At 54.1% G+C, this 22472-nt stretch overlaps 8 protein-coding genes across 8 annotated transcripts; 4 read left to right on the top strand and 4 right to left on the bottom strand.

Annotated features, from left to right (window-relative positions):
* Positions 1 to 304: 304 nt before the first annotated feature.
* HMPREF1541_08212 (uncharacterized protein) lies at positions 305 to 2002 on the top strand (the record flags this gene model as incomplete). Its single annotated transcript, XM_008722532.1, has 4 exons — positions 305 to 358; positions 408 to 438; positions 485 to 626; positions 676 to 2002. 4 exons carry the CDS (start codon positions 305 to 307, stop codon positions 2000 to 2002), a joined length of 1554 nt encoding a protein of 517 aa, XP_008720754.1.
* Positions 2003 to 2117: 115 nt separating this feature from the next.
* Positions 2118 to 3983, bottom strand: HMPREF1541_08213 (uncharacterized protein; the record flags this gene model as incomplete). The annotated part of the gene is made up of 3 exons (XM_008722533.1): positions 2118 to 3518; positions 3564 to 3673; positions 3722 to 3983. 3 exons carry the CDS (start codon positions 3981 to 3983, stop codon positions 2118 to 2120), a joined length of 1773 nt encoding a protein of 590 aa, XP_008720755.1.
* A 1307-nt stretch (positions 3984 to 5290) lies between these two features.
* HMPREF1541_08214 (uncharacterized protein) lies at positions 5291 to 6541 on the bottom strand (the record flags this gene model as incomplete). The annotated part of the gene is made up of 1 exon (XM_008722534.1): positions 5291 to 6541. One exon carries the CDS (start codon positions 6539 to 6541, stop codon positions 5291 to 5293), a length of 1251 nt encoding a protein of 416 aa, XP_008720756.1.
* A 742-nt stretch (positions 6542 to 7283) lies between these two features.
* Positions 7284 to 7964, top strand: HMPREF1541_08215 (uncharacterized protein; the record flags this gene model as incomplete). The annotated part of the gene is made up of 1 exon (XM_008722535.1): positions 7284 to 7964. The coding sequence occupies one exon, from the start codon at positions 7284 to 7286 to the stop codon at positions 7962 to 7964; it is 681 nt and encodes a 226-aa protein (XP_008720757.1).
* A 95-nt stretch (positions 7965 to 8059) lies between these two features.
* Positions 8060 to 10358, bottom strand: HMPREF1541_08216 (uncharacterized protein; the record flags this gene model as incomplete). Its single annotated transcript, XM_008722536.1, has 2 exons — positions 8060 to 10192; positions 10242 to 10358. The coding sequence occupies 2 exons, from the start codon at positions 10356 to 10358 to the stop codon at positions 8060 to 8062; spliced, it is 2250 nt and encodes a 749-aa protein (XP_008720758.1).
* A 1032-nt stretch (positions 10359 to 11390) lies between these two features.
* Positions 11391 to 13376, top strand: HMPREF1541_08217 (uncharacterized protein; the record flags this gene model as incomplete). Its single annotated transcript, XM_008722537.1, has 3 exons — positions 11391 to 11852; positions 11901 to 12870; positions 12916 to 13376. The coding sequence occupies 3 exons, from the start codon at positions 11391 to 11393 to the stop codon at positions 13374 to 13376; spliced, it is 1893 nt and encodes a 630-aa protein (XP_008720759.1).
* Positions 13377 to 14365: 989 nt separating this feature from the next.
* On the top strand, positions 14366 to 16471 carry HMPREF1541_08218 (hsp90-like protein; the record flags this gene model as incomplete). Its single annotated transcript, XM_008722538.1, has 1 exon — positions 14366 to 16471. One exon carries the CDS (start codon positions 14366 to 14368, stop codon positions 16469 to 16471), a length of 2106 nt encoding a protein of 701 aa, XP_008720760.1.
* A 1178-nt stretch (positions 16472 to 17649) lies between these two features.
* On the bottom strand, positions 17650 to 20654 carry HMPREF1541_08219 (aspartate-tRNA(Asn) ligase; the record flags this gene model as incomplete). Its single annotated transcript, XM_008722539.1, has 3 exons — positions 17650 to 17759; positions 17817 to 18067; positions 18118 to 20654. The coding sequence occupies 3 exons, from the start codon at positions 20652 to 20654 to the stop codon at positions 17650 to 17652; spliced, it is 2898 nt and encodes a 965-aa protein (XP_008720761.1).
* Between the last annotated feature and the right edge of the window lie 1818 nt (positions 20655 to 22472).

A 22472-nucleotide genomic window follows, 5' to 3' on the forward strand; every position in this document is an offset into this window, starting at 1 on the left:
AGTGGGAGCAGAACGGGCTTCTGAGGCATAGACGGCGTTGGATGCGTGCATATAGCAATAGAGATGCCACGGGTCATGACTTATCACTCAGCTTCCTGACGGGACAGCCGCAATACATAGCAACTCACTTGAATTTCGAGAAGTCGCCTCACAGGCGTGATATTAAGGCAGAATTCAGGCAAAGCTTGGCATTTTGACGACCAGATTCGGGGTCTCTATGATGATCTCAACGACATCCAACTGCATGCGCAAGGACTCACCGTCTTCAAGAACCCTTACCCAGATCATCCAAGAGGTCTTCGAGATGTCTAGGCCGAAGACAATGATCAAGCAGAGTAAAAAGAAGAAAAAGGAACAGGTGAGTAGGCTAACCTTGGTCAGAGCCACAATACTCATGCTAGCGGTAGATTTTGGAGGATGCCGATGATTATCTTGCAGGTGCGTCTGTTCCAGGACTCTTGGATCAGCTGTTGATAGCATGTAGCGGGGGTCGAGCATGAGGAATCTGCGGGCAAGTGGCGCGCCGGCGACGCAACGAAATCTTTGAGGTTCTTCTATCGGGCTATCGAGATCTACGATCAGGGTCTTCTCAAATACAGCAGAAACCTTGATCTGGCTTACAACAAGTACTACTCTAATTGCTCATAAGGTGCTCAGGACTGACAATGCGTCCAGAGCGCGCGTAGAGCTGGAGATAGCCACTCACCCCACCCTCGTCCGCCACGCGGACCGTCCTCTAACGTCAGTCCTCGAAGCAGCGCTCATATCGCATCGCTATGCTCTCGACCTCGATCCCAATAACGCCGACACCCTCTTTAACACCGCACAAGTTCTTGTCAGCATCGCCGAGGCGCTCGCCAAAGATGACAACCGCACTAACGATGCTTTACAATTTCTGGAAGAAGCCCTTGAGATGCAAAACCGGTGTCTAAGTGTGCAAGAACTCGAGTACGAAGAAACCGAGCAACAACGGCGAGCCATGGTCGAATCACAGGGGCAGGATTCTTCCCAACCCGCGAAGGAGACAGCGTCTCCCACCGCCGTCGCAGCCACCTCCCAGGCCAGTGCCCCATCTTCAACGACCGCTGCCGCAGAGGACCAATGGTTTTCCGTCCTCTCGCCCACGACCCCCGACACCTTGATCGAGACGATCCTCGCTCAAATCAGTACGCTCACAACCATCTGCAGCATCATCGCCGGCACCTTCCCCGCCCCTGCCACCCCAACTCTCGCCTGGCTCGGCTCCTATCCAGAGGAGATGCTCACCAGCAAACTCCCGGCCCTCGCCGCCGACGCCTCCGCGCCGCGTCTCCAAGAAATCGCGCTCACAAAAGGAAACTTCATGAGCCGCCTGCTCGAGGCCGGCTTCCGTCACCTGACCCTCGACGCCAGCACCTACCACGACGAACTCACCACCGCTTTCGCGGTACCCGAGCTGCAACTCCAGTCCCACCCTTCCACCGATGCCCTCACCGCGCACGCCGAAGCTCTCATCCTCTACGCCACCGCCCTCGCCGAAACCCCCAACGCCGAGCCAGCAGAGACCTCCTACCCCTTCGCCCCGCAGCGCTGGGCCGCCCTCTCCGCCGCCGTGGCCTCGCTAACTCGTGCAAGCAAGCTCCCCGCTCTCGCCGCCACAGACACAGCACGCACTCACTTCCTCCGCGGCGACGCATCCCTGCACCTGTACATGTTGGGCCAGGCACCCATCTCCTTCCCCGCCGCGGTCAGCAACGCGACGCAACTGCTCAAGAACGCCGAGGTCTTCTACCGCAACGCGAGCCGGCTGCAGGCTGGTGAGAACGAAAACAAAGACGAGGACGATGCCAAGGCGGTGGCGGGCTTGCGGAGCACGGTCGCGCAGGTCTTGCAGGGGAAGTCGCCCGAGGCGCCGTTGGGCAGTGATACGGGAAGAGAGGAGGCGTGGGTCCGAGAGCAGGTGGCGGAGATGGTGGAGGAGGGGCTGGTGCCTTCGGGGTTCATGGGCATAGTAGCTGCGTAGAAGTTGGGAAAGTGGAAAAAAAAGATACTTAATTCATCCAATCTGTGGAATGCTATTGAAAGAATAGAAGGTGTGTCTGTCCCCTACCGGAGATATCCTGATTCCGCAATTCTTTTTACCGCCAGGTCGCGCTGACGGTCGCACTCGCCTGGCATGTGGGCACACTGTAGCTGCGGTTGGGGTCACTCTCCCAGCTGATGCTCCCGTCGGTTCTTGCGTTGATGAATTTGTATTGCACCGTCTGCCCAGCGGGTAGATTTACTACCCCACTCCACACGGGATTGCTGGTCGAGTAGCCGGCGGCATCCAATGCGCGGGCGTTATTGGGCTGCCAATTCCCGAGCTCTGCGACATTTCCGGCCACTTTGATCGTATCACCAAACTGCGTGGTCACGCGCACGTTGAAGTTGACCGCGACCGCTGTGGGACAGGTTGTGGGATTTGAGGTCGTAGAGCTTCTGGTAGTCGTGGGCACAGAGGTAGTGGTGCTACCGCCACCTCCCTCGCCAGCGACCAAGATAACAGGCTCGCCGTTATTGATACTCACACAGAGGTTACCGCTGCCATCAGAGGTGACCACTCCGCTGCCGAAGACGTTGTTCCACCGCCCATTGTTCCGCTGAGAATTGAAGCAATACTGTCCGCCCGTGCCCCTGCCGGTATTCGTGGTGAAAACAATCACGTCACCTCCGGCTCGGCTCCAGGCGTATGCGTTGTTGGAGACGTATAGATGACGGTGGTCATTGCCGGGCAGGCCGCCTGCAGCAGAACGTGCGCTAGATATGCGACTGATGGCCTGGTATAGGTCTGCGTCCGTGTTGAAGTTGGAGCGCCAGAGATCTTCTCTGTTCTGCGGATCCGCGCCACCAGCGTAACCCTGTTCAGAACCATAGTAGACAATAGGGATTCCGCGAGCAAGTATGACATAGGCCAGAGCGTTTTTGAAGAGAGAGACATCATTCTTCTGCGACAGCCACCGCGCGTTGTCGTGATTGTCCAGGAAGGTGGCCAACGCGGTCGGGTCCGGGAAAAGAGAGTCGATCCTCGAATGCATGTCGACAATGGCCTGCGCTGAGCCCTTCTGTTGATAGAAGTTGTTCATTGGGTAATAGATCGCATAGTTCAGAAGGCCAGGCATTAATGATGCGTAGCCAGCAAGATATTCTGGATTGCCATCCCAGACTTCGCCTACAGAGTAGACGCCTGCTGCTTGAGCGAAGCCGGGCCAGAAATCCTTCTCGACGTGCTTCACAGTGTCGATGCGAACTCCATCGAAGCCATACTCGGCAACGAGCCATCTGATCCAGTCCTGGTAGAGTGTTCGGATCTCACTTTTCTCCGTGTAGACGTCAGGCAGTCCTGCGATGCGACATTCCTCGATGCTGTCCTGATTTGAATAGTTGATGTCGCAGTAAGGGTGGTATGAGCTCTCCTGGTTCAGAGGGGAAGGCCGATTATCGCTGATCGCACCTTGTCCCATGTGATTGGTGACGACGTCGACCATCATGTAGATGCCCTGGGTAAGTCAGTACGCGGCGGCAGTGAGCTTCAGTGTAATTACCCTTGCGTGAGCAGCATCAACAAGGCTCTTCAGGTCATCTGCTGTGCCATAGTTCTCGTTCACTGCATATAGGTCTTGAGCCCAATAGCCGTGGTAGCCTCCTGCGCTGTCTTTACGATCCCCGTCAGCGTGCAGCTCTCAGAGGAAGAGCAACTTACTCTTGACGACAGGTGTGATCCAAATGGCATCAAACCCCATGCCTTTGATGTAGTCCAACTTAGACTCGAGACCTTTGAATGTACCGCCACAGTAGTTTCCAAGGTTACCACATGCCGAGCCACCATTGTCACTCTCAGACCGTGCGACTCGGTCGGTCAGTGCGAAATATATATTGCGGGATCTCCATGCTGCAGTATCCGCCGCAAGAACGAGAGAGGTGCAGAGAAGGAGTGAAATGAAGAAGCGCCTGAGCATTTCCATGTTGCAAAGTTGTGCAGTAAAGAGCGAATGAGAGGAACACGGCCGTTGTCGTTGTCTGCGGTTAGGGTGTCGAGGCTCAGGTATATATACTTGACAGTTCAGTTGGCCGTGAGTGCTGTGCCGTTCTGAAACCAGCTTAGAGGCCAGTCAGTTCAGCCAGACTAGGTGATTGGAGCGCCTGGGAGCCATTGCAAGTACCCCAATCTACTACACAGGTCCATAAGGTTGATGGCCCACCAGGCTATGATAGCAATACCCGTGAAAAGGACCGGTAGCTTGCATTCATTCAGTACACTACGACCTCGCGTACACAACAGCCTGCGGTGTTTGAGCGAGGAAATCTGCGGTTGTTGATTCCGGGGTAAGGGCTAGTCTTGTGCGGAGGTGGAGCGGATGACCATGCGGATCTGGGCAGGTCACCGAGCAGACCATGCCATATTCTGTCCCCTCGGCACCATCCGCGACAGGGATAAAGGGCGTAGAGATCGATACTCGAATAGCGAGGGGAACCCAATATCGAATATCGAGGCGAGGGCTGTGCCCGCCTCCAAACAGAATCTGGTATCAGCTGACCTATAGCCACTCCGGTACCTGCGTCAACCACGACATACTGTGTTGTCAGGAAGATCTTCCGTTTGTATGCACGAGCTTCTCGGTATAGCTCTACCTGGAGTGCTCAGGCAGCACTTTAACTGTAAGCTCGCTGATTCAAATGAAGCGCCGCCTTCAAATGAGCCTAAGCATGTAAGCAACTTGTTGCTCGGCCTCTGGGTTCCCTCCGGGCGCGACGTGCCCGGGCGCATTCAAGCCACTGTATAAGCCTTGCAAACGAAAGGTACTGACGAAACGGTTTTATGGTTGACCGAGGGCCGGAAGCGAATCCGCAGCATTGATGTCTACAGCGTAGTGGATGAAGGCTTGTGGTGCAATCAAATCAAGCTCGGTAAAGCAGAGACCAAGGAGCTATCCATATCTCCCCACACCCCAGGCTCGGTAAGACAGCTATGGACGGGGTTACCCCTATCACTTGCATTCCAACGGTGCCTAGATACCTTCTTTAGAGACTAGTGCAAACATGCACGGTCGAGGGAGCGAGACCAAGTTCACACCCTTCGCTTCTAGCTGGCGGTCATTTGAGGCGAGAAAATCAGCGAGCACACGCTCAAGCCAGTGAGGTATCCAGGTTGTGCATAACGGAGGCGAAGCTTCGATTTCGACTTCGGATTGATCACGGCGGTGAATCGAGGTTACCCTATGGAAACCCTCCTCAGATCACTGGCAGACCTACCGGTTTCTCGCTTCGGTGCTCACTTGGACGCCCCTTCGACTATCTGACCAACCCACTCCTCTATCTGTGGCACGAACAACCACCTCATGGCCTCGGCGCCCCCTTCTCCAGTCCAGACCTCGTCCTTGCTCAACTTCTCCCTGACCTCGAGCGGCGCCCGAGCATTATTCATCTTCGCTGTCAAGGCCAACAACTTCCCAATCGTCTCCTTTCTGACCGCTTCCCACTTGTCCAGATAAGTCAACCAGTTCTCCCCGTCGCGTTCGGAGCCAATCTTTCCCAGTAGCAGCCCCAAACTCCAGGCATCCTCCATCGCTTGATTGGCACCTTGGCCCATGACCGGGGACAGAGAGTGGGCGCCATCCCCGATTATGACCACCCTGCCCTTCTCGCTATGCCATCGTTCCAACTTCGGCGAGATGTAGAAGGGCCAGGTGTAGATGCTCTCATCCGTGATTCCTTTGGCGGCAGACTGCATCAGCTCGCTGCGATGCTCGAGGCCCTCAAGCAAGAACTCCCGGTGGAATTTCCGGTCGGCCGCAATGCGGGCCCAACCCTCACGGTCCTCTTCGGGATGGCGGCGCTGAGTGCCCGCAAGGAAGTCGGTAGCATCAGGGTTCTGCGGGGCCATGATGAAGGCGGGTTGGCTGTGGGTGCCCGCCTCCGCCAGGGGTTGAGTGAGGGACATGTTCTTTGGGTTGGCCAGAGCAGACAGTGGGACAGCCCCAGCGACAACAAGAATGCCTGTGTACACTGGGTCGCTGTTAGGGATCACCGCAGTTCTGACCTTGCTGTGGATGCCATCGGCGGCGACGATAAGGGCATGCGTGGCTTGAGTGCCATCAACGAAGCCGATAGTGACGGCAGAGGATGTCTCGGAGACGATCGAGGTGAATTTCTTCGAGTATTGAATGGGGATGTTGCGTTCAGCGCATGCAGACTTGAGTGACTGCAACAAAGTGTTACGGTATATGCGAAGTGCATCGTAGCCAAAGACTTCTTTCGAGCCAAGATACTGCTTGTCCACCGATTGCCCGTCAGGTTCAGTGAACTCCACTGTCTGAAACGACCATCCTTTCGCACGGATGCGGCTGTAGATGTCGAGCTGATCCAGGATGTGAAGGGAGTTTGGCGAGAGCATGATACCTCCAGCAAAGCGCTCCTTCGCTGTAGAGGCCTCGTAGATGACGCTGGGAATGTTCTGTGAGCGCAAAGCGAGGGCTGTGCTGAGACCAGCTATGCCGCCGCCAATGATACCAATAGTTTCCATGATGTTGGTGCTTTGACGCTTGCTGAGAGGTATGAATGTACTAAATGTGCGCCGCTGACTGTCGAATTGGAATATCAGCGCACCCGAGGACTGAGCGGACTTCTTTATACGAGTTTGTAGGCGTCAGGCGTCCTCCCATGGTGCATGTGTCTCTCCACAAAACTCGCAACCCAAGGGCGAAGTTGCTTGATGCGCCGCTTGACCCTGGTACGGACGAGTATCGCACCGGAGCAGACTGGGAACTCCGAGCGCATACACTGGGCATAGCTTTGGTGCATCGCCATTATTGCAAACAAATCACATAGGTACCGCAAACTCGGTCTGAAGATTGTTCGGTCCTTCCACAATGGCCATGTAACCCGATATGAGGATGTCCCAGTGCCGGAGCAGTCGTGAAGCGCAGAGATGGCGGGTCGGACTTGATCGGAGGAAGCGGGGACGCTGGTCGGATCCGCATATGGGGGCCATCTCGCCAAACATCTCCGGAGCCTCCAGATAGGACGACGGTAGATGCGAGTGTATGGCAACACGTCGGAGATAAATAGGGCCACCCGTACAGTACGCATATATCTCGCTTGGAGCTCGCAGCACTACTATTCCCACATCATCTCGTACCGCAGATAAGTACCACTCCAAGCTCCAGTCAAGTGAAAAAGACCGCCAAACCACGAGAACGTTGACGACCACCCGAACTTACACCCTCCACGCCAGAAGCCGAATAGATTGCTACAGCAACATCAAAATGTCCACAACCAGAACATCGGTTCTTGTCCTCGGTGCTTCCGGGCGCACAGGAAGATTACTAGTCAGCGAGGCGCTCAACAGAAGCATCGAGGTCACTGTCCTGGTCCGCAAAGCCGCCTCATTCGAGCAAACGCAAGGTCTCACCATCGTCGAAGGCACGCCTTTAGAGCTCAGTGACCTGCGACGCGCTGCTAAGGCAGCTCAAAGCCCCATCTCAGCTATTGTCTCAACCCTCGGCCAGACACGAAAGTCTGGCAGTCCCTGGGCCGCGCCAACTTCGCCGCCCCGGTTTATGGCGGACGCTACAGTCCACGCAGTTACCGTAGCCAAGGAGAACAGCATTCCGAAGATTGTTGTGATGTCTCTGTTTGGAGTGGGAGAGTCGTTCAAGAACAACAACTTCTTAATGCGCTGGATTTTCAACAATTCGGCCATGGATCAGACAATTGCGGATGGCAATGCTGTGGATGGGGTGGTGAAGACTAGTGGCTTGAGGTTCGTTCTGGTTAGGTCGTGCGCTCTGATGGGAGACAAAGTCACGGCTGTGAAGGAGTTGGGTGATGAAGGCGAGCTGGCCGGATTCATGCCCTCGATATCTGCACCGACTGTGGCAAGGTTTCTCCTTGATGCCGTCGAAAGCAGCGAGTGGGATGGGCGGACTCCGGTGATCTCAGCGTGACGGACGTGTTGATCTCGGTTGCTTCAGAATAGAAGTCTTCTTGATGTTTCACAAAACCAGGCGTTGGCTTTCATCATTGTCGTCGTTCCTAGATCTTATGATAAGTCGAAGCTCATCTCGTTCCCATAGTCAAACTCGAAGGGGAAGTTTGCCAGATCAGTCCAAGCAATATCGTTCCCGGGCCCCGGTGTCCAGCCACTCGTATCAGTTGCCGCATTATTTTGATCTTGGATGATCGGGATGTTGTTGCGGCACAGCTGGAGCTTGCAAGCCGCAACAAGATCTTCGAGAGCTTCGACCACTGTGCCAGGATCGTACTGTGCAGATTTGACAGAGTTGAAGACGATGGTCAGATAGCTGAGCTCCTTCAGATCCGCGCCAAGGTGACCGATCCTCCTGACCATCGGTTCTAATGTGTCCTTGATGGCATGAATGAGGCTGGCGCGACTGTAAGTCTGAGTCTTGAGCAGTCCAGAAGTCGGGATGGGAGTATCTGGTTGGGATGAAGTCGAAATACGCTTGAGCTCGAGACAAATGCCTGACACGGCTTGATGCAACTCACTGCGATAAAGATTATAGAAGAAGTCCCAGTAGCCGTCGGGACGTTCTACACCCAATTCCGAGTATTTGGGATCGAACAGGTCCTGATAAACATCAAGCATCAAACAGGATTGCAAATAGCCAGCCCGGGCCTCAGAGAACTCGTCACGCTCGTTATTTGCATGCGCAAAAGGTGAGTACAAATGCATCAGGGGACGTCTGATAGAGATGTCTAGCTCCATTCTTGCCATCAAGCGCGACGGCGCCTTGCTTGCTATGTTGTCTTGATGGCTGAAGCGCAGAGGTGCGGGTAAGGTCTCAAGGATCTTTTCGAACGATCGCGTATGGTCCAAGACATGCTCGTAGCGAATCGAGTGCGTTGACCTAAGGTCTTGACAAGCATGTAGCCTATCCTTCACCGACTGGGCGAGTACGACCTGGCATAGTGAGTCGCTCCACTCATCTTGAGGTCTCGGGGACGGGGGCTTGCCAAAGTCTTGCAACTCGTCATCATCGACATTGAGCGGAGCTTGGCAGGTGAAGTCTGGAACCATGCAAGGCATGTTTCTAAGAATGGAGAGCATGAGGTCTTCTTCAACGATTGTCATCCACAGTCGCCGTCTCAATTCCGCTTGTAGTGGGCTTGTTGGCTCTTGCAGCTGGCTCGGATCTCTGTCCATGTTCATGATCAGGGCATGCCGCAGAATGTCTCCAGATAGACGCCAAAGATCGTTGTTTTTGTCCAGTCGCATCCACCGTAGTATGAGGAGAAGCATCTTCGTCTGCAGTATAGGGATTGTGTATAGTTTCTTTGAACTCAGACTATCAAGGTAGTCCTGGATGTAAACAATACTCATTGGGATTAGGCGCCCCTCATTGGCCTGCGCGACATCTACACACTCGGATCGAGTACCGAGCAGCGCACCCATCGAGAGCACGGCCATAAGCTGTGGGATGAAAGATAGATCCTGTATTGTTTCGCCAGCGAGGAAGAATTCGTTCAACTGTCTGTTAAAAGTAGTTTTGTGTAAGATTCGAAAGCAGTGCTCAAGGTTGTCGAAATATAGCTCTGACAGTAAATAGCACACATCTCGAGACGGAATCAAAGGCAAGAGGTTCATGAAGCCCACACAATTGGAACCGATATGGGGCCTCTTGTGAAATTGCTTGAGCGAGTAGTGCAGACATCGCAGGTCATCTGCGACTCTTTGTATCCTCGGATCTTCCGAGTTTTGTGCAGCAAAGCCTCGCATAAAGAAGGCAGCGTCTGGAAAGACTGTGGTCGGCAGGCGGTGACGGCTAATGGCGGGTTGTGGCAGTGCGACTTGACTTGCCTCTGGCCGGTCACGCCTGACACCACCACGATCAGCCAGATTGCGTTGGACTGTACCTACAGTGTGATCAACGTCCAACAAGGTCTCGAGATGAGCAACCCGAAATTGGAGCTTCTCAAACATGCCCAGACCATCGTGCGGAATGGTGACAGTGGCGTTGTCCTGCTCAGAAGGACTAGCATCGTCGCCATTAACAGCCAAGGGGCGTGTCTGATCATTTCGAGATCGCTTGGGAGTAGGGTCATCGTATGATGAATCCCGGGGTTCGGGAAGCTGACCCGGCTGAAAGGCGCACACGTCCGACCTCCCGGCTTTCACGCATTGCCGGCATGGCAAAGTGCGGTCGCATTTCAACTTCAGGCTGTCAGTCCCATGATACCTTATGCACGAGGAGAGAACAGACCTTCTTTCTCCGGCATTCGAGACAGCTGATGACAGGCCTGGGACGGGGCCTTTTCAAGGGATTGCGTTCATCGGATGGGGCTGAGTCTTGGGTCGCTGAAGCGTTGTCAAGAGTCATGTCAGAGTGTCTCAAGCAATGCAAAACCCCCACGCTTGGTGCTCGCCCGTATTCCGTTTGGCGGCAAGGTGCACGGTTGGCAAGTCAAGTCCAAACGACAAACTCCACCAAATATCCCAGAGTCGGTTGAAGAGAAATTTTGCAAAGCTAGACGCCCAAAATACCCGGCTGCAGGTGCTGGAACCTTGGAGTGTGTGAGGATGGCTTGGTAATGTAGCGGTAAAAGGAATGGTCCACTTGATGAGAGTGGCTTTTGTCCGTGGGACCCTTTGGGAAGCTTGAATGATGGAGGGTACCACACTGATCCGCAGCTGCAGAAGCTTTGGAGCTGGGCCGATGTCGAACTGCGACTCGAAGTAGAAGATATCCCGGGTCCTTGTTCTCGAGGAGATCGAGTCAAAGCGAGATGGCCTGCCAATCACTGCGAGTCAAGGCCTCATCACCTGGCAGTACAGTGCAGCTGGAGACACGGGCAAGGCACCTTGACGAGACGTGGAAAGGGTTTGGCGTGGGAGATTGTCTGCAGCTAATGTAATGCCTATGTCGGTAATCCCGGGCATTGACCAGGTGGTGCACCGCACCGGCACCGAGGGCGAATTTTCCGCCCCCAAGTGAGGGCACTCGCCATGTGATTCGCGGTGGTTCGCGGGTGTTCACTGTGGGTGGGTAAACCTCTGTCGACAGCTTTCACCCCACTGCGAACCTGAACCACGCCTATCCCGTCCGACTCCCTCCAACCATTCCACCGACGACGTCCCTGCGCAAAATATTCGTCATTGGCACGACCAGATTCCTTCACCTGTCCTTCGCGATCCTCGACGCTCGTTAATTCGTCAGTCAACTGCTGCCGCCGTCGGTGGCGCCCAGCTTTGCCTCTGCAGACTTCCTGTGAACTTGGGGCTTTCGCTGAGCCCGGTCTTCGACCCCTCGATCCAAGAGACATGAATATTCTCTGACGACCGTGTCGCACTCGCCGAACTCTCCCGCAGCCCACCTGCGGGCTCTCGACCGTCCGACACTTCTCGTAATAACATGCCGCAAGAGCACGACCAGCAATCGGTGATATGGCCTCAAGAAATGCAAGATGATCCCATGAATGGGGGAGTCGGAGGCGACGATGACTTCTCGAAATTTCTCGACCTCGACTCCGAGTTCCAGTTCGCTGGTCTCGACAATGGGCAGAGCGGCCTTGACACGCCTATGGGCCGGCTGGCCTTCTCGCATCCCAATGCCCCGCCGCCCAACACGTCGCCCGCAAACTTCACAGTCACGCAAGCTATGAATCTCGACATGCCTGCTGCGGGCGGCCCTGGCGCATACTCGAATCATATGCATAACGCACAGCAATTTGAGCTTTTCCAACAGCAGTACCAGCAAATGCACATGCAACATCCCTACCATGTCCCGCCGACGCCTGTCAGCTCTGAGATGCACGCTGCCAAGTATGGCCAGCATGTCGATAGCACCGGGCAACTCATATTCGATCGCCAGCAGGTGAGAGTCACCAGCGAACCGGGTGGTGCGCCAAGCTAATTCATTCAGGTCTCCTTCACACCGCTCGTATCGCCTGCACAGACGCCTCTTACTCATGCATACAGCATGCCTCAGTATGGCACAGCTGATGACTTTTTCAGTCCTCTCACCTCGCCCGCTATCGAGGCTCAGCATGCCTTCAGCTCTGCCAGAACCACAGCGTCACCGATTGATCGCATCACTGACTCAGCTGGCAAGCCAACTTCGGCACCGCGTAATAAACGTCGGAAGGGAAGCGTTTCCACCAGGGCTGGGACAAGGAGCGTGAAGCAGTCTCCTGTTGTGAAACCTTCTGGTCGTCGAAGGAAAGCTTCCCTCACCAATCTCTCCACCGACAAGATCAATGAGACTCTGGATCAGGCGAGCGGCAGCCAGGCTAGGGTCGCAGATATTTCGCCAGCTCAACACATTCCAGCACACGTTCTCGGCAATACCACGCGCAGTAGTGATGATTCGATATCTCCCGAGCCTCTCTCCGAATCCCTCATGCGTCCACCTCCTGTGCCGCCGCCTGAAAAGTCCCCACGAGGACTTGGTCTAGCTCGACAAGACAGCTCGGGCAACGGCGTCACTCCGATGACTCTCATGTCACTACCGAGCAAGCAGACCTCAAGCGGGTCGGGCGCCGACTCGGTGGATGTGATACCAGAGGACAGCATGGAAGATATGATGCTGCCTGATGCAGCAGCGCCCGTGCCTCCCCCTGCGTCGGAACCTGGCTCAGTTGGACCGGCCGGTGAAGAGCAAGCAACCCCAACTATGTCATCCAAAGCTGCCAAAGTCAGTGCGAGCAGTACGCCGCCAAGCATGCTGCCGAAAAGTGGGTCGACAGACGGATTCAACAAGCCTCAAAAGATCGAGAGCAGACCCGGAACCTCTCGTGGACCAAAGAAACGTGGCAGTACCACGTCTGCAGCCATCTCACCAGCACTCCGGCCGAAAATATCGCCCAGCATCAGTCCTCTTGTACCTGCGTCAGGTAAGCGGAATCTGTCCCATGCGGAGTTTGGGGCTAATCGTTCAGGTCCCGGTATGTCGCACCTGTCAGCCGAGACGAGTGCATTGTATCTGGCATCAAAGTCAAATTATCAGAACATCATTGATGGCACCCATCTGCCGGGTGTGTCGTATCCAGAAGCACTGGCGGAAAACTTGAGCTCGAAGCGCACTTCACACAAAATTGCCGAGCAAGGTCGAAGAAACCGGATCAACGTTGCTCTAAAGGAGATCGAGACACTGCTTCCAGCATCAATTACGACTCCTATGATGAAGAAGGAGAAGAGCGCAAACGAAGCTGAAGCGGACGCTGCCGGCAAAGCTGCTTCCAATGCTCAGGGAGCAAGCAAAGCGAGTACAGTCGAAATGGCTATCGTGTACATCAAAAGCTTGCAGGCGGAATTGGCAGACACGCGAGATAAATTGGCCACCGTGGAAAAGAAGCTCGCCGCCGAGAACAGTAGCGCAGACTCCCAGACCTCGGAGTGACGCCCTGCTGGATTTGACGTGATATTCACCATTATGAGACCCGGACGACGACGTTGACGTTGATTTTGGTGTGGCTTCATTGATTGGGGCCTACAGTAAGTTTGTGCCTCCATCGGGGCATTTGCATGCATTACCATGGTAGGACGGTTTGCGGTCAGGAGCATCGGCTCGCTTGGCTACATTGGGCAAGATAGCACATAGACTCGCACGGTTGTAGAGTAAGGCTTACCCGTGAAATACCAGGCTGTTGAAATTGTGGTTACGGGTCATAGAAGTGATCGTGCCCAAAAGCAAGCACATCGATCTAAGATGAAAAGAATTGAAGATAGCGTGGTTCAAACTCTACGATGATCTGGCTGCTTAGAATACATTATCATTCGGCTTGCACATATCATGCTGGACCACAAGTTTCGGGCACCAACGCCTCTACCTCTTTGGCTGTCCGAGAAACGACCCAAGCCTGACTGAGCGCTGCCTGTGGTCGTCGCAACAGTCACCTCTCGGCCTCCGCGCTCCGCCAGGCAGACGAGGCTGAACTGATCCCAAAATGGTTTAGCACGGCTGCGTAGTGGTTGCTATGCAGGCACTTGTGGGGGCCAAAGGACCCTTTGCATTTCCATGACCTTCTACGTCCATGGAAATTCTGAAGCCATTAAATTCCATCGCAGCAGTCAGGCCTAGCCATATTTCTGCTTCTTCACACCTCTTCATACTCATCAAGTCGCATAGAGATCTAACTCTTGCTTCCTAGTATCCTTCTCTCCACTTGTAAGTGCTCTGAACTGTTGTCTCCATCTCGTCTGCGGCTTGACCTTGCAGCCTTGCCGGACCGCTTGGTTGACTGGCATGTGCTCGTTGATTCCAGAATCTTCGGTCGCGCAAACCTCACTTCGCACCTGCAAACAATCATCGAAAGCATAAATCAGTCGCTAACTTGTATCCTCCAGAGCTGCTTCTCAATCAATTCCAAAGCACGCATCACCGCCATCATGTCGACCGAAACTTTCGAGTTCCAGGCTGAGATCTCTCAGTTGCTCTCCCTCATCATCAACACTGTCTACTCCAACAAGGAGATCTTTATGAGAGAACTGATCTCCAATGCCTCAGATGCCCTTGACAAGATCAGATATGAAGCTCTCTCAGACCCCTCCAAGCTTGACTCGGGCAAAGACCTCCGCATCGACATCATCCCAGACAAGGAGAACAAGACCCTGACCATCCAGGATACTGGCATTGGTTTCACTAAGGCCGACTTAGTCAATAACCTCGGTACCATTGCCCGCTCGGGTACCAAGCAGTTTATGGAGGCTCTCACCGCTGGTGCTGATATCTCCATGATCGGCCAGTTCGGTGTCGGTTTCTACTCTGCCTACCTCGTCGCCGACAAGGTCACAGTCATCTCCAAGCACAACGACGATGAGCAGTACGTATGGGAGTCGTCCGCTGGCGGCACCTTCAATATCATTCAGGATACCGAGGGCCCTGAGCTTGGCCGCGGCACCAAGATCATCCTGCACCTGAAGGATGAGCAGACCGAGTACCTCAACGAGGCCAAGATCAAGGAGGTTGTCAAGAAGCACTCCGAATTCATCTCATACCCTATCTACCTGCACGTCCTCAAGGAGACCGAGAAAGAGGTCCCCGACGAGGATGCAGAAGAGGTCGAGGATGACGATGAGAAGAAGGCCAAGATTGAGGAAGTCGATGACGACGAGGAAGACAAGGAGAAGAAGCCCAAGACCAAGAAAGTCAAGGAGTCCAAGATTGAGGAAGAGGAGCTCAACAAGACCAAGCCGATCTGGACTCGAAACCCCACCGACATCACCACTGAGGAATACGCATCCTTCTACAAGTCTCTTTCCAACGACTGGGAGGATCACCTTGGTGTCAAGCACTTCTCAGTTGAGGGTCAGCTTGAGTTCCGCGCCATCCTCTTCGTGCCCAAGCGCGCTCCTTTCGACCTGTTCGAGACCAAGAAGACCAAGAACAACATCAAGCTCTACGTCCGCCGTGTCTTCATCACTGATGATGCTACCGATCTCATTCCAGAGTGGCTTAGCTTCATCAAAGGTGTCGTCGACTCCGAGGATCTGCCTCTGAACCTTTCTCGCGAAACCCTCCAGCAGAACAAGATCATGAAGGTCATCAAGAAGAACATCGTCAAGAAGTGCCTCGAGCTCTTCACTGAGATTGCTGAGGACCGCGAGCAGTTCGACAAGTTCTACTCTGCCTTCAGCAAGAACATCAAGCTCGGCATTCACGAGGACTCCCAGAACCGTCAAGCTCTGGCCAAGCTCCTCCGCTTCCAGTCTACTAAGTCCGGCGAGGAGTCCACCTCTCTCACTGACTATGTAACCCGTATGCAGGAGCACCAGAAGCAGATGTACTACATCACTGGCGAGTCCATCAAGGCCGTTGAGAAGTCTCCCTTCCTCGATACCCTCAAGCAGAAGGGCTTCGAGGTTCTCTTCCTCGTTGATCCTATCGATGAGTACGCCATGACTCAGCTCAAGGAGTTTGATGGCAAGAAGCTCGTCGACATCACCAAGGACTTCGAGCTCGAGGAGACTGAGGATGAGAAGAAGGAGCGTGAGGCTGAGGAGAAGGAGTATGAAGAGCTTGCCAAGTCGCTCAAGAACATCCTTGGCGACAAGGTCGAGAAGGTCGTTGTCTCCCACAAGCTCATCGGCTCTCCTTGCGCCATCCGCACTGGTCAATTCGGCTGGTCTGCTAACATGGAGCGTATCATGAAGGCTCAGGCTCTTCGCGACACTTCCATGTCCTCGTACATGTCCTCCAAGAAGACTTTCGAGATCTCGCCCAAGTCTCCAATCATCCGCGAGCTGAAGCGCAAGGTTGAGGCTGATGGCGAGAACGACCGCACCGTCAAGTCAATTACACAGCTGCTCTTCGAGACCTCGCTACTCGTCTCCGGCTTCACCATTGACGAGCCTGCTGGCTTTGCTGAGCGCATCCACAAGCTCGTATCTCTTGGTCTCAACGTTGACGAGGATGCCGAGACCGAGGAGGAGAAGGCCTCAGAGGATGCTCCTGCCGCCGAAGCTGGTGAGAGCACCATGGAGGAGGTCGACTAAGCGATTGATGCGAGATGACATGCATGAACCCTTTCCTGGTCTCGGTGCTCAATTCGCATAGAGAGGGAAGAGCGGTCTTACGTGGCGCCTGGTGTCTTTCCCGGCTTTTGATGGAAATAATTGATTGGTAGCGGTGATATCCCTGCTGACGATCCTCCGGGTCGGTCAGCGCTCTCCCAAGATACTCCCAAGACATTCATGCTTTTGCGTTCAGTAATAGCATAGACAATGGAATCGAATGATGAAAAGTTCAAAAACCAAACACTTCGTCGCACCTTGAGCTCCAGCTCCAGATCTCTCTATGTGCTCGCCTTGCCCTTACATGTCGCCAGTGCTGCTGGGGTGCCCGCCCCTCGCCCCGAAGTCGCTTATTTGTCTAGCTTACTACACTCCTACGCAGACGCAGACGCAGACAACATGTGATTTCCTGCATGCTCAGTGAGTGGGAATCGGAATCTGACCTTAACACTCATGCTTGCTTGGTACTGTTCATTATTCATTCATTCACACGGGGTCCTCGCGGCAGCAGGACGAAAGCTACGTAGATGCGCGAATCCGAGCAATATAAATTTACCTTGCAAAGATCAAAAAGTTCGAGTCAAGTGAAGCCAACACTGGCTCAGACCTTCCTTCCGGTGTAGCTATAGTAGGGGGCATGGAATCATTTGCATTCATTCTGACTCGTTAAGACTGTTCCAGCAAGTTCATTCAGCGTCCAACAAGCTGGCGCGGTTTTTCCAACAGCCGTGAAGCGGCTGGGCTGGCTACCCTGGCCGTCTTCTTCTCTGTGGGTCAGGCTCCGCTGGGGGGAATAATGGATTCGGGGACGTCGGCGGTGGTCCATCGTCTCTCTCTATTGTGCTCCGCTTTCTGTGCGTATCACTCCTCTCCTCCCTGTGTTGTTGTTGTTGCGCGTCGCCCTGGCCAAGATTCTAGTAGCCCATGTGAACCTCAGAGGCACATCAGCGCCGCAAGGCTCCATCTGCCACCACGCCGAACCGAGCCACCGCCGCTCGAACGAGGACGATGGGCCGAGTTGCGCGGGTCGTGGCCTCTTCTCTTCCTGGAGTGGCTGCGCTTGGACTCTGGCACAAACCTGGACAGCGCCGTCTGCAGTAGCTTCTCCGTCGTGGAGCTCTACTCGTCCTGGAAGAAGTGCATGATCTGCACGCTAGTTGTTAGTACTTGAGGGCACCACGGGTATTCTGAGCTTGACTTACGGCGCTGATGCCTTTGCGGCCCAGACCACGGGGTGGCCAAGCGATGAACTGGGGGTCTGGTCTGGCACCTGTTGCGTCATGTTAGCACTGTTCTTTGTACTGCGCGGCGGTTACGAGTAACTTACCCATCTTCTCTCTGAACTCGGACTTGCGTCCCAGGTTGAACTGCTTGACGATTGCGTCGTAGGTGGCGCCCAACATCTTCATCTTTGTGCCGGACATGTGATGACCTGGCGTAACATGTGGAGCAGCACCACCACCAAAGGTGACAGACTTAGCACCCAGAGCCTCGGCTGCTCGCAAGGCGTGCGTGGTGACCGCCTCAATGGTACCGGACGGGGCGCCGGGGAAGTCGAGGCAGTACTTGGCTTGCCAGCTAGCCATATGTCAGTGTCTGTGCAATGTAAAAGAATGACGCGACCATACCCTCGTTGTGGCGCAATCTGTGCCAGCACAGCAATGCCGCATATTGTGCCCTCCTTGTCCTCGGCAATAAAGTAGCGTCTATGTTTCTCGTCCCGGAACAGGTCAATGTTCGACAGATGGATCTGAGTCCCCTTGCGGTTTCCGAGCCAGTCCTTGACACGCGCATTGGCGCGTTCCTTGATGCTTTCGGGAACAGGCTCTTTGTGATCTAGGTCAGTAATCTTGATACCGTTGGTATGTGCTTGTCGGATCTTCTTCGCAACTTCAGGATCAGACTCCGCAGAGTGTTTGCTGGGATCAACGCGCTCCTCAGCAACACAAGAAATAGATTTCCATCCCAGGCGCTCGCCCAGAACTTCTTCGGTTGCAGTATTGATAAGGATCCAGATGGGTTTGAGGTGCGTTTCCTTCTTGAGCCACTGCAAGAAGGAGACAATGACCCGGTAATATTGAGATTCCGCGCAGAGGGGATCCCCGGGAAGAATAGCGTGGGAGCCTTCCACGACGTAAGAGATAGCAGCACCTGTGTCGGCATGACGCCACACTTTGAAGCGCTCGTCACCCCACGAGGTGTGTGTGGAATCGCCGTAATTGGCAATCAAATCTTCAACCGCAGGCATTGGACGATCCTCAACTGCGGTTTCCCTGCCTCGCTCACGCTTCCATACAGGGTTGAGAGTGTCAGCATCCGGATATGGCAATTTCTCAACAACAGGCTTTGGAGGGAAGGACTTGGGGTCTCTGTGGAACATAGAAGCCAGACGGATGTTGCCCAGCTTCAAGAGCAGAAACAAGATACGCTCGAGACCAACACCGCAACCTCCGTGGGGAGGGGTTCCCCATCGGAAGCCTTCCATATACTCAGCCATATCTTCGGGGTCAATGCCAACTAAGCGCATATTGTCTTCCAACATCTGCGCATCGTGGATACGCTGGCTACCGGAAATGATTTCTTGACCACGGACGAAAATGTCAAAGGAGTTGGTGTAGCGTGGATCATCGACATCGGGCATCGTGTAAAATGGTCTGGCAGATCTGGGGAACTTGTCGAGAACATAGTAATCGGTTCCGTACTTCTCTTTGACGAGCTCACCAACACGGATCTCGTCGCGAGTTCCCAAGTCCTCAAGCGGAGAAACAGGCTCACCTTCCTCATTCAACCATCCGGAGTCTGTCAACATCTGGACAGCATCTTTGAAGGGAATGACCGGCGTCTTCTCGAGCCAGACAAGATCCTCGGATGGAAACTGCTGCTTGATGACGTCAACTTCACGGCGATATTTGGTGTAGATGCCCTTGAAGATGGCCTTCAGGGTGTTATCAATCACGTCGAGCATTTCGTGGTAGTGCTCTTCAATGGCCATCTCAAGATCAAGACCAGTGAATTCAGTCAAGTGGCGGTGGGTGTTGGAATTCTCAGCACGGAAGACAGCGCCAATCTCGTACACGCGTTCGAAATCGGAGGCAATGGCCATCTGCTTGGCAAGTTGAGGCGATTGCGCCAGAAATGCATTCCGACCGAAATAGTTGACAGTGAAGACGGAAGCGCCAGACTCAGTAGCAGCTCCCTGCAATTTGGGACTGTGAATTTCGAGAAATCCTTGGTCATCTAAAGTCGATCTGAACAGATTCCCGATACCAGACTGGATACGGAAGATTGACTGGGAGGTAGTGGTTCGTAGATCAATGATTCTGTTGGACAGGCGCGTGCGGTTGGGGATCTGGCTCTGACGGCCCTCCTCCTTATGCCCATCATCCAGAGCGACCATCTCGGCTTCCTGGACCGAAAAAGGTACGGGCTCCTGGCGCTTGACAATAGTCTTCAGTGCCGAGACATGAACCTCGACAGTGTGAATCGAGGCTGACTTCACCGGGATTTCGGGCTTTTTGAGAACGCCAGTCACAAGGACGATGCTTCCTGTTCTCAAATGCTCCGCCCAATGCATCATGAGAGGACCTATCTGGCCAGGTCTCTCTACCATGACACCCTGGATAGTGGAGATCTTCTGGCGGAAGATCAGGAAGACTAGCTTTGTACCCATGTTGCGGACGTGGTATAGACGGGCTCGGAAGATGACCTCCTGGTTTACCATGTCATCAGTGATTTCGTTGATGTCGATTCGCTTTTGGGAGTCGCGCGTCGTGGACTGCATAACGGGCAGATCGCCGTATTTTGCTCTCATGTCCGCCGTCTCTGTTTTGGCGGCATCTTCAAGACGCTGTTTGCTACGTTCCTCCGAGTCGTCACGATGCTCCAACGAGAGCCTGGATCTGGCTTCCTTCTTCTTGGCCTTGGTAGCCAGTCGCTTCTGCTGATTTTTGGAGGGACCATCGCTATCGAAGTCGCTAGTTTCGGACTCATTGTCACTCGAAGTGTAACTGCTATTGTCTAGGTGGAGGATCTGCGCGAGGCTTCGACGGTGGGGGCTTTGGCTGCTCGGCGTCCCAATGTCGGCGCTGCCATGTCGTGCATGTCGGCCGTCTCCGTTCGGAGAGTGCAGCTTCTGGGTCAACTTCTTGAGAGGATTGCCCGACATCGTGGACACGTGCAGGCGACCTTCTGCTCGCGGAGCGACAAAGTGGGATGAATGAGGGGTAAAGGCAAAGGCGTTTCGTGAGTGAGGAGGTAGATGTACGGCGCTCTCTTTGGAGGTCGAGTGAGATTCAGCCGCAAGGGTCTAGCTACTCGATATCGGACTCAATCGAAAGTCCGATGCGTATTTGAGTTTCTGATCTGGTGAAGCTACTTGAGGCTGTAGTGGCTGGAGAACCCGAATCCACTGAGGTCCGCCACTGGGAATGTTGTCGAGCAGGCCGACACAGATCTCAGGATGCGAGTGTACAGGGCATAAGGACCGGAGGGCACGGGAGATGTAGTGCAGACGGACAAATCTTATCACAGCGAGAAAGGTGACAAGTGAGCAGTGTGGTTTGACGGGGCAGACTTGTGACGTTAATCGACCACCAAGGTTATGCGCGGGTTTGGATAGTCAAATACTAGCTTCGCCGGGTGATCCGACTTGTTTGTACACGGCGCGTTGTTGGCAAGATTATGGTGCCGGGATGCGAAACCGCCAGGCTGATTCCGCTTTGCTGGAATAGCGAACCTGAATCAGCTCGGGTGGCATTGGGTTTGGACTAGGCATGTGATGAATAAGATGCCGCATCAGCTACCCATACCACAACTGGTATAAGCAGTCACTGCTCCTCGCTGTCCCTTCACCATGCTTGTTTCCGCGATGTGTATTCTCATATTTAACGAACACTGAGACGTAACTCTTTGTCTTCCAGCCAAGCGCTTCTGCCAACTAGCAGCCCTGGGATCATTGCTTGTTCAAGATGATCGAAAGCAGGGTGGGATACTGGCAAGCTCGTCAGAGGGGTACCAGCTGCCCCACCACTGTGCGCATTGCCTATTATTGGTCATCGAGCTGAGATGCTCTTCCGTCCAATCGCGGGACTTCATGGCTTTTCCCTTCCTCGACTTCTTTCCGGCATCCTGTGCAGGGACACTTATAAGTGATCAGTCAGCATCGTAGCGCGTTTACTGCTACCGTCCTAGGTGTTGCAGGCGTCCAAGACCGCCTCTGAGGCATACCGTGTGTAAGCTACTCGGGAGCTTGACTGCAGGTCGCGTGCCCTTCGTGGTAAGGCCGAGATAATATCGTCCTAGATATATCGTATCGCGGCAAGCACAATAAGGAATAAACCCTTCATGGTCTGCAGTAATTAAAGCACGGGGGAAGCCAAGATCGTTGGAATTGCTCCCTCACCGGCCCCGTGGGAGGGTTCTGGAGCAGGGCCTTACGATCAACCAGCCATTCCGCACAGTTTCGGTCAAATAATATCGATCTACAAGCCTTGTCAACGATATGCTCGGGCATTAGTCGACGTCCGAAAGCCAGGCAACTTCTCTACACTCAAAGCTCGTTTCTTACCTAGATGCTGGTTTCTTTCAAAGTATTGGATGTGGGTATGACCTAGTCGTGCACAGAAAACCATAGGAGACTCGCAATAGGTAGCACTCGCACTGGCCGACTGTTCCAGGGAGCCCAGATTGAGAGTACTAGCATGTCGGGTATCTCCTCGTAGATTAAGCCTCTGCGCCCAGTCGGCTTGAATGTCTTCTAGAACGTTGATCGTCACCCAAAGCATGCGGGCAGTGACAAGGCCCTGGGCCGCACTCTCTAGGGCCGCAGGATCATTACCTCTAGCCCTCATGGTGCTGCCTGACTTATTTGGAGACGATTGTCGCGCTTCTTGGATTCAAGCTGTCAGGCCACTCTTCTAAGGCGACCTTCGTTCATCTTGCCAATAGTCGACCGCTAACCTGCTTACTACCGAGAACCTGCAAC

Source organism: Cyphellophora europaea, assembly GCF_000365145.1.
Source record: "Cyphellophora europaea CBS 101466 unplaced genomic scaffold supercont1.8, whole genome shotgun sequence".
In the NCBI taxonomy this organism is placed as follows: domain Eukaryota; kingdom Fungi; phylum Ascomycota; class Eurotiomycetes; order Chaetothyriales; family Cyphellophoraceae; genus Cyphellophora; species Cyphellophora europaea.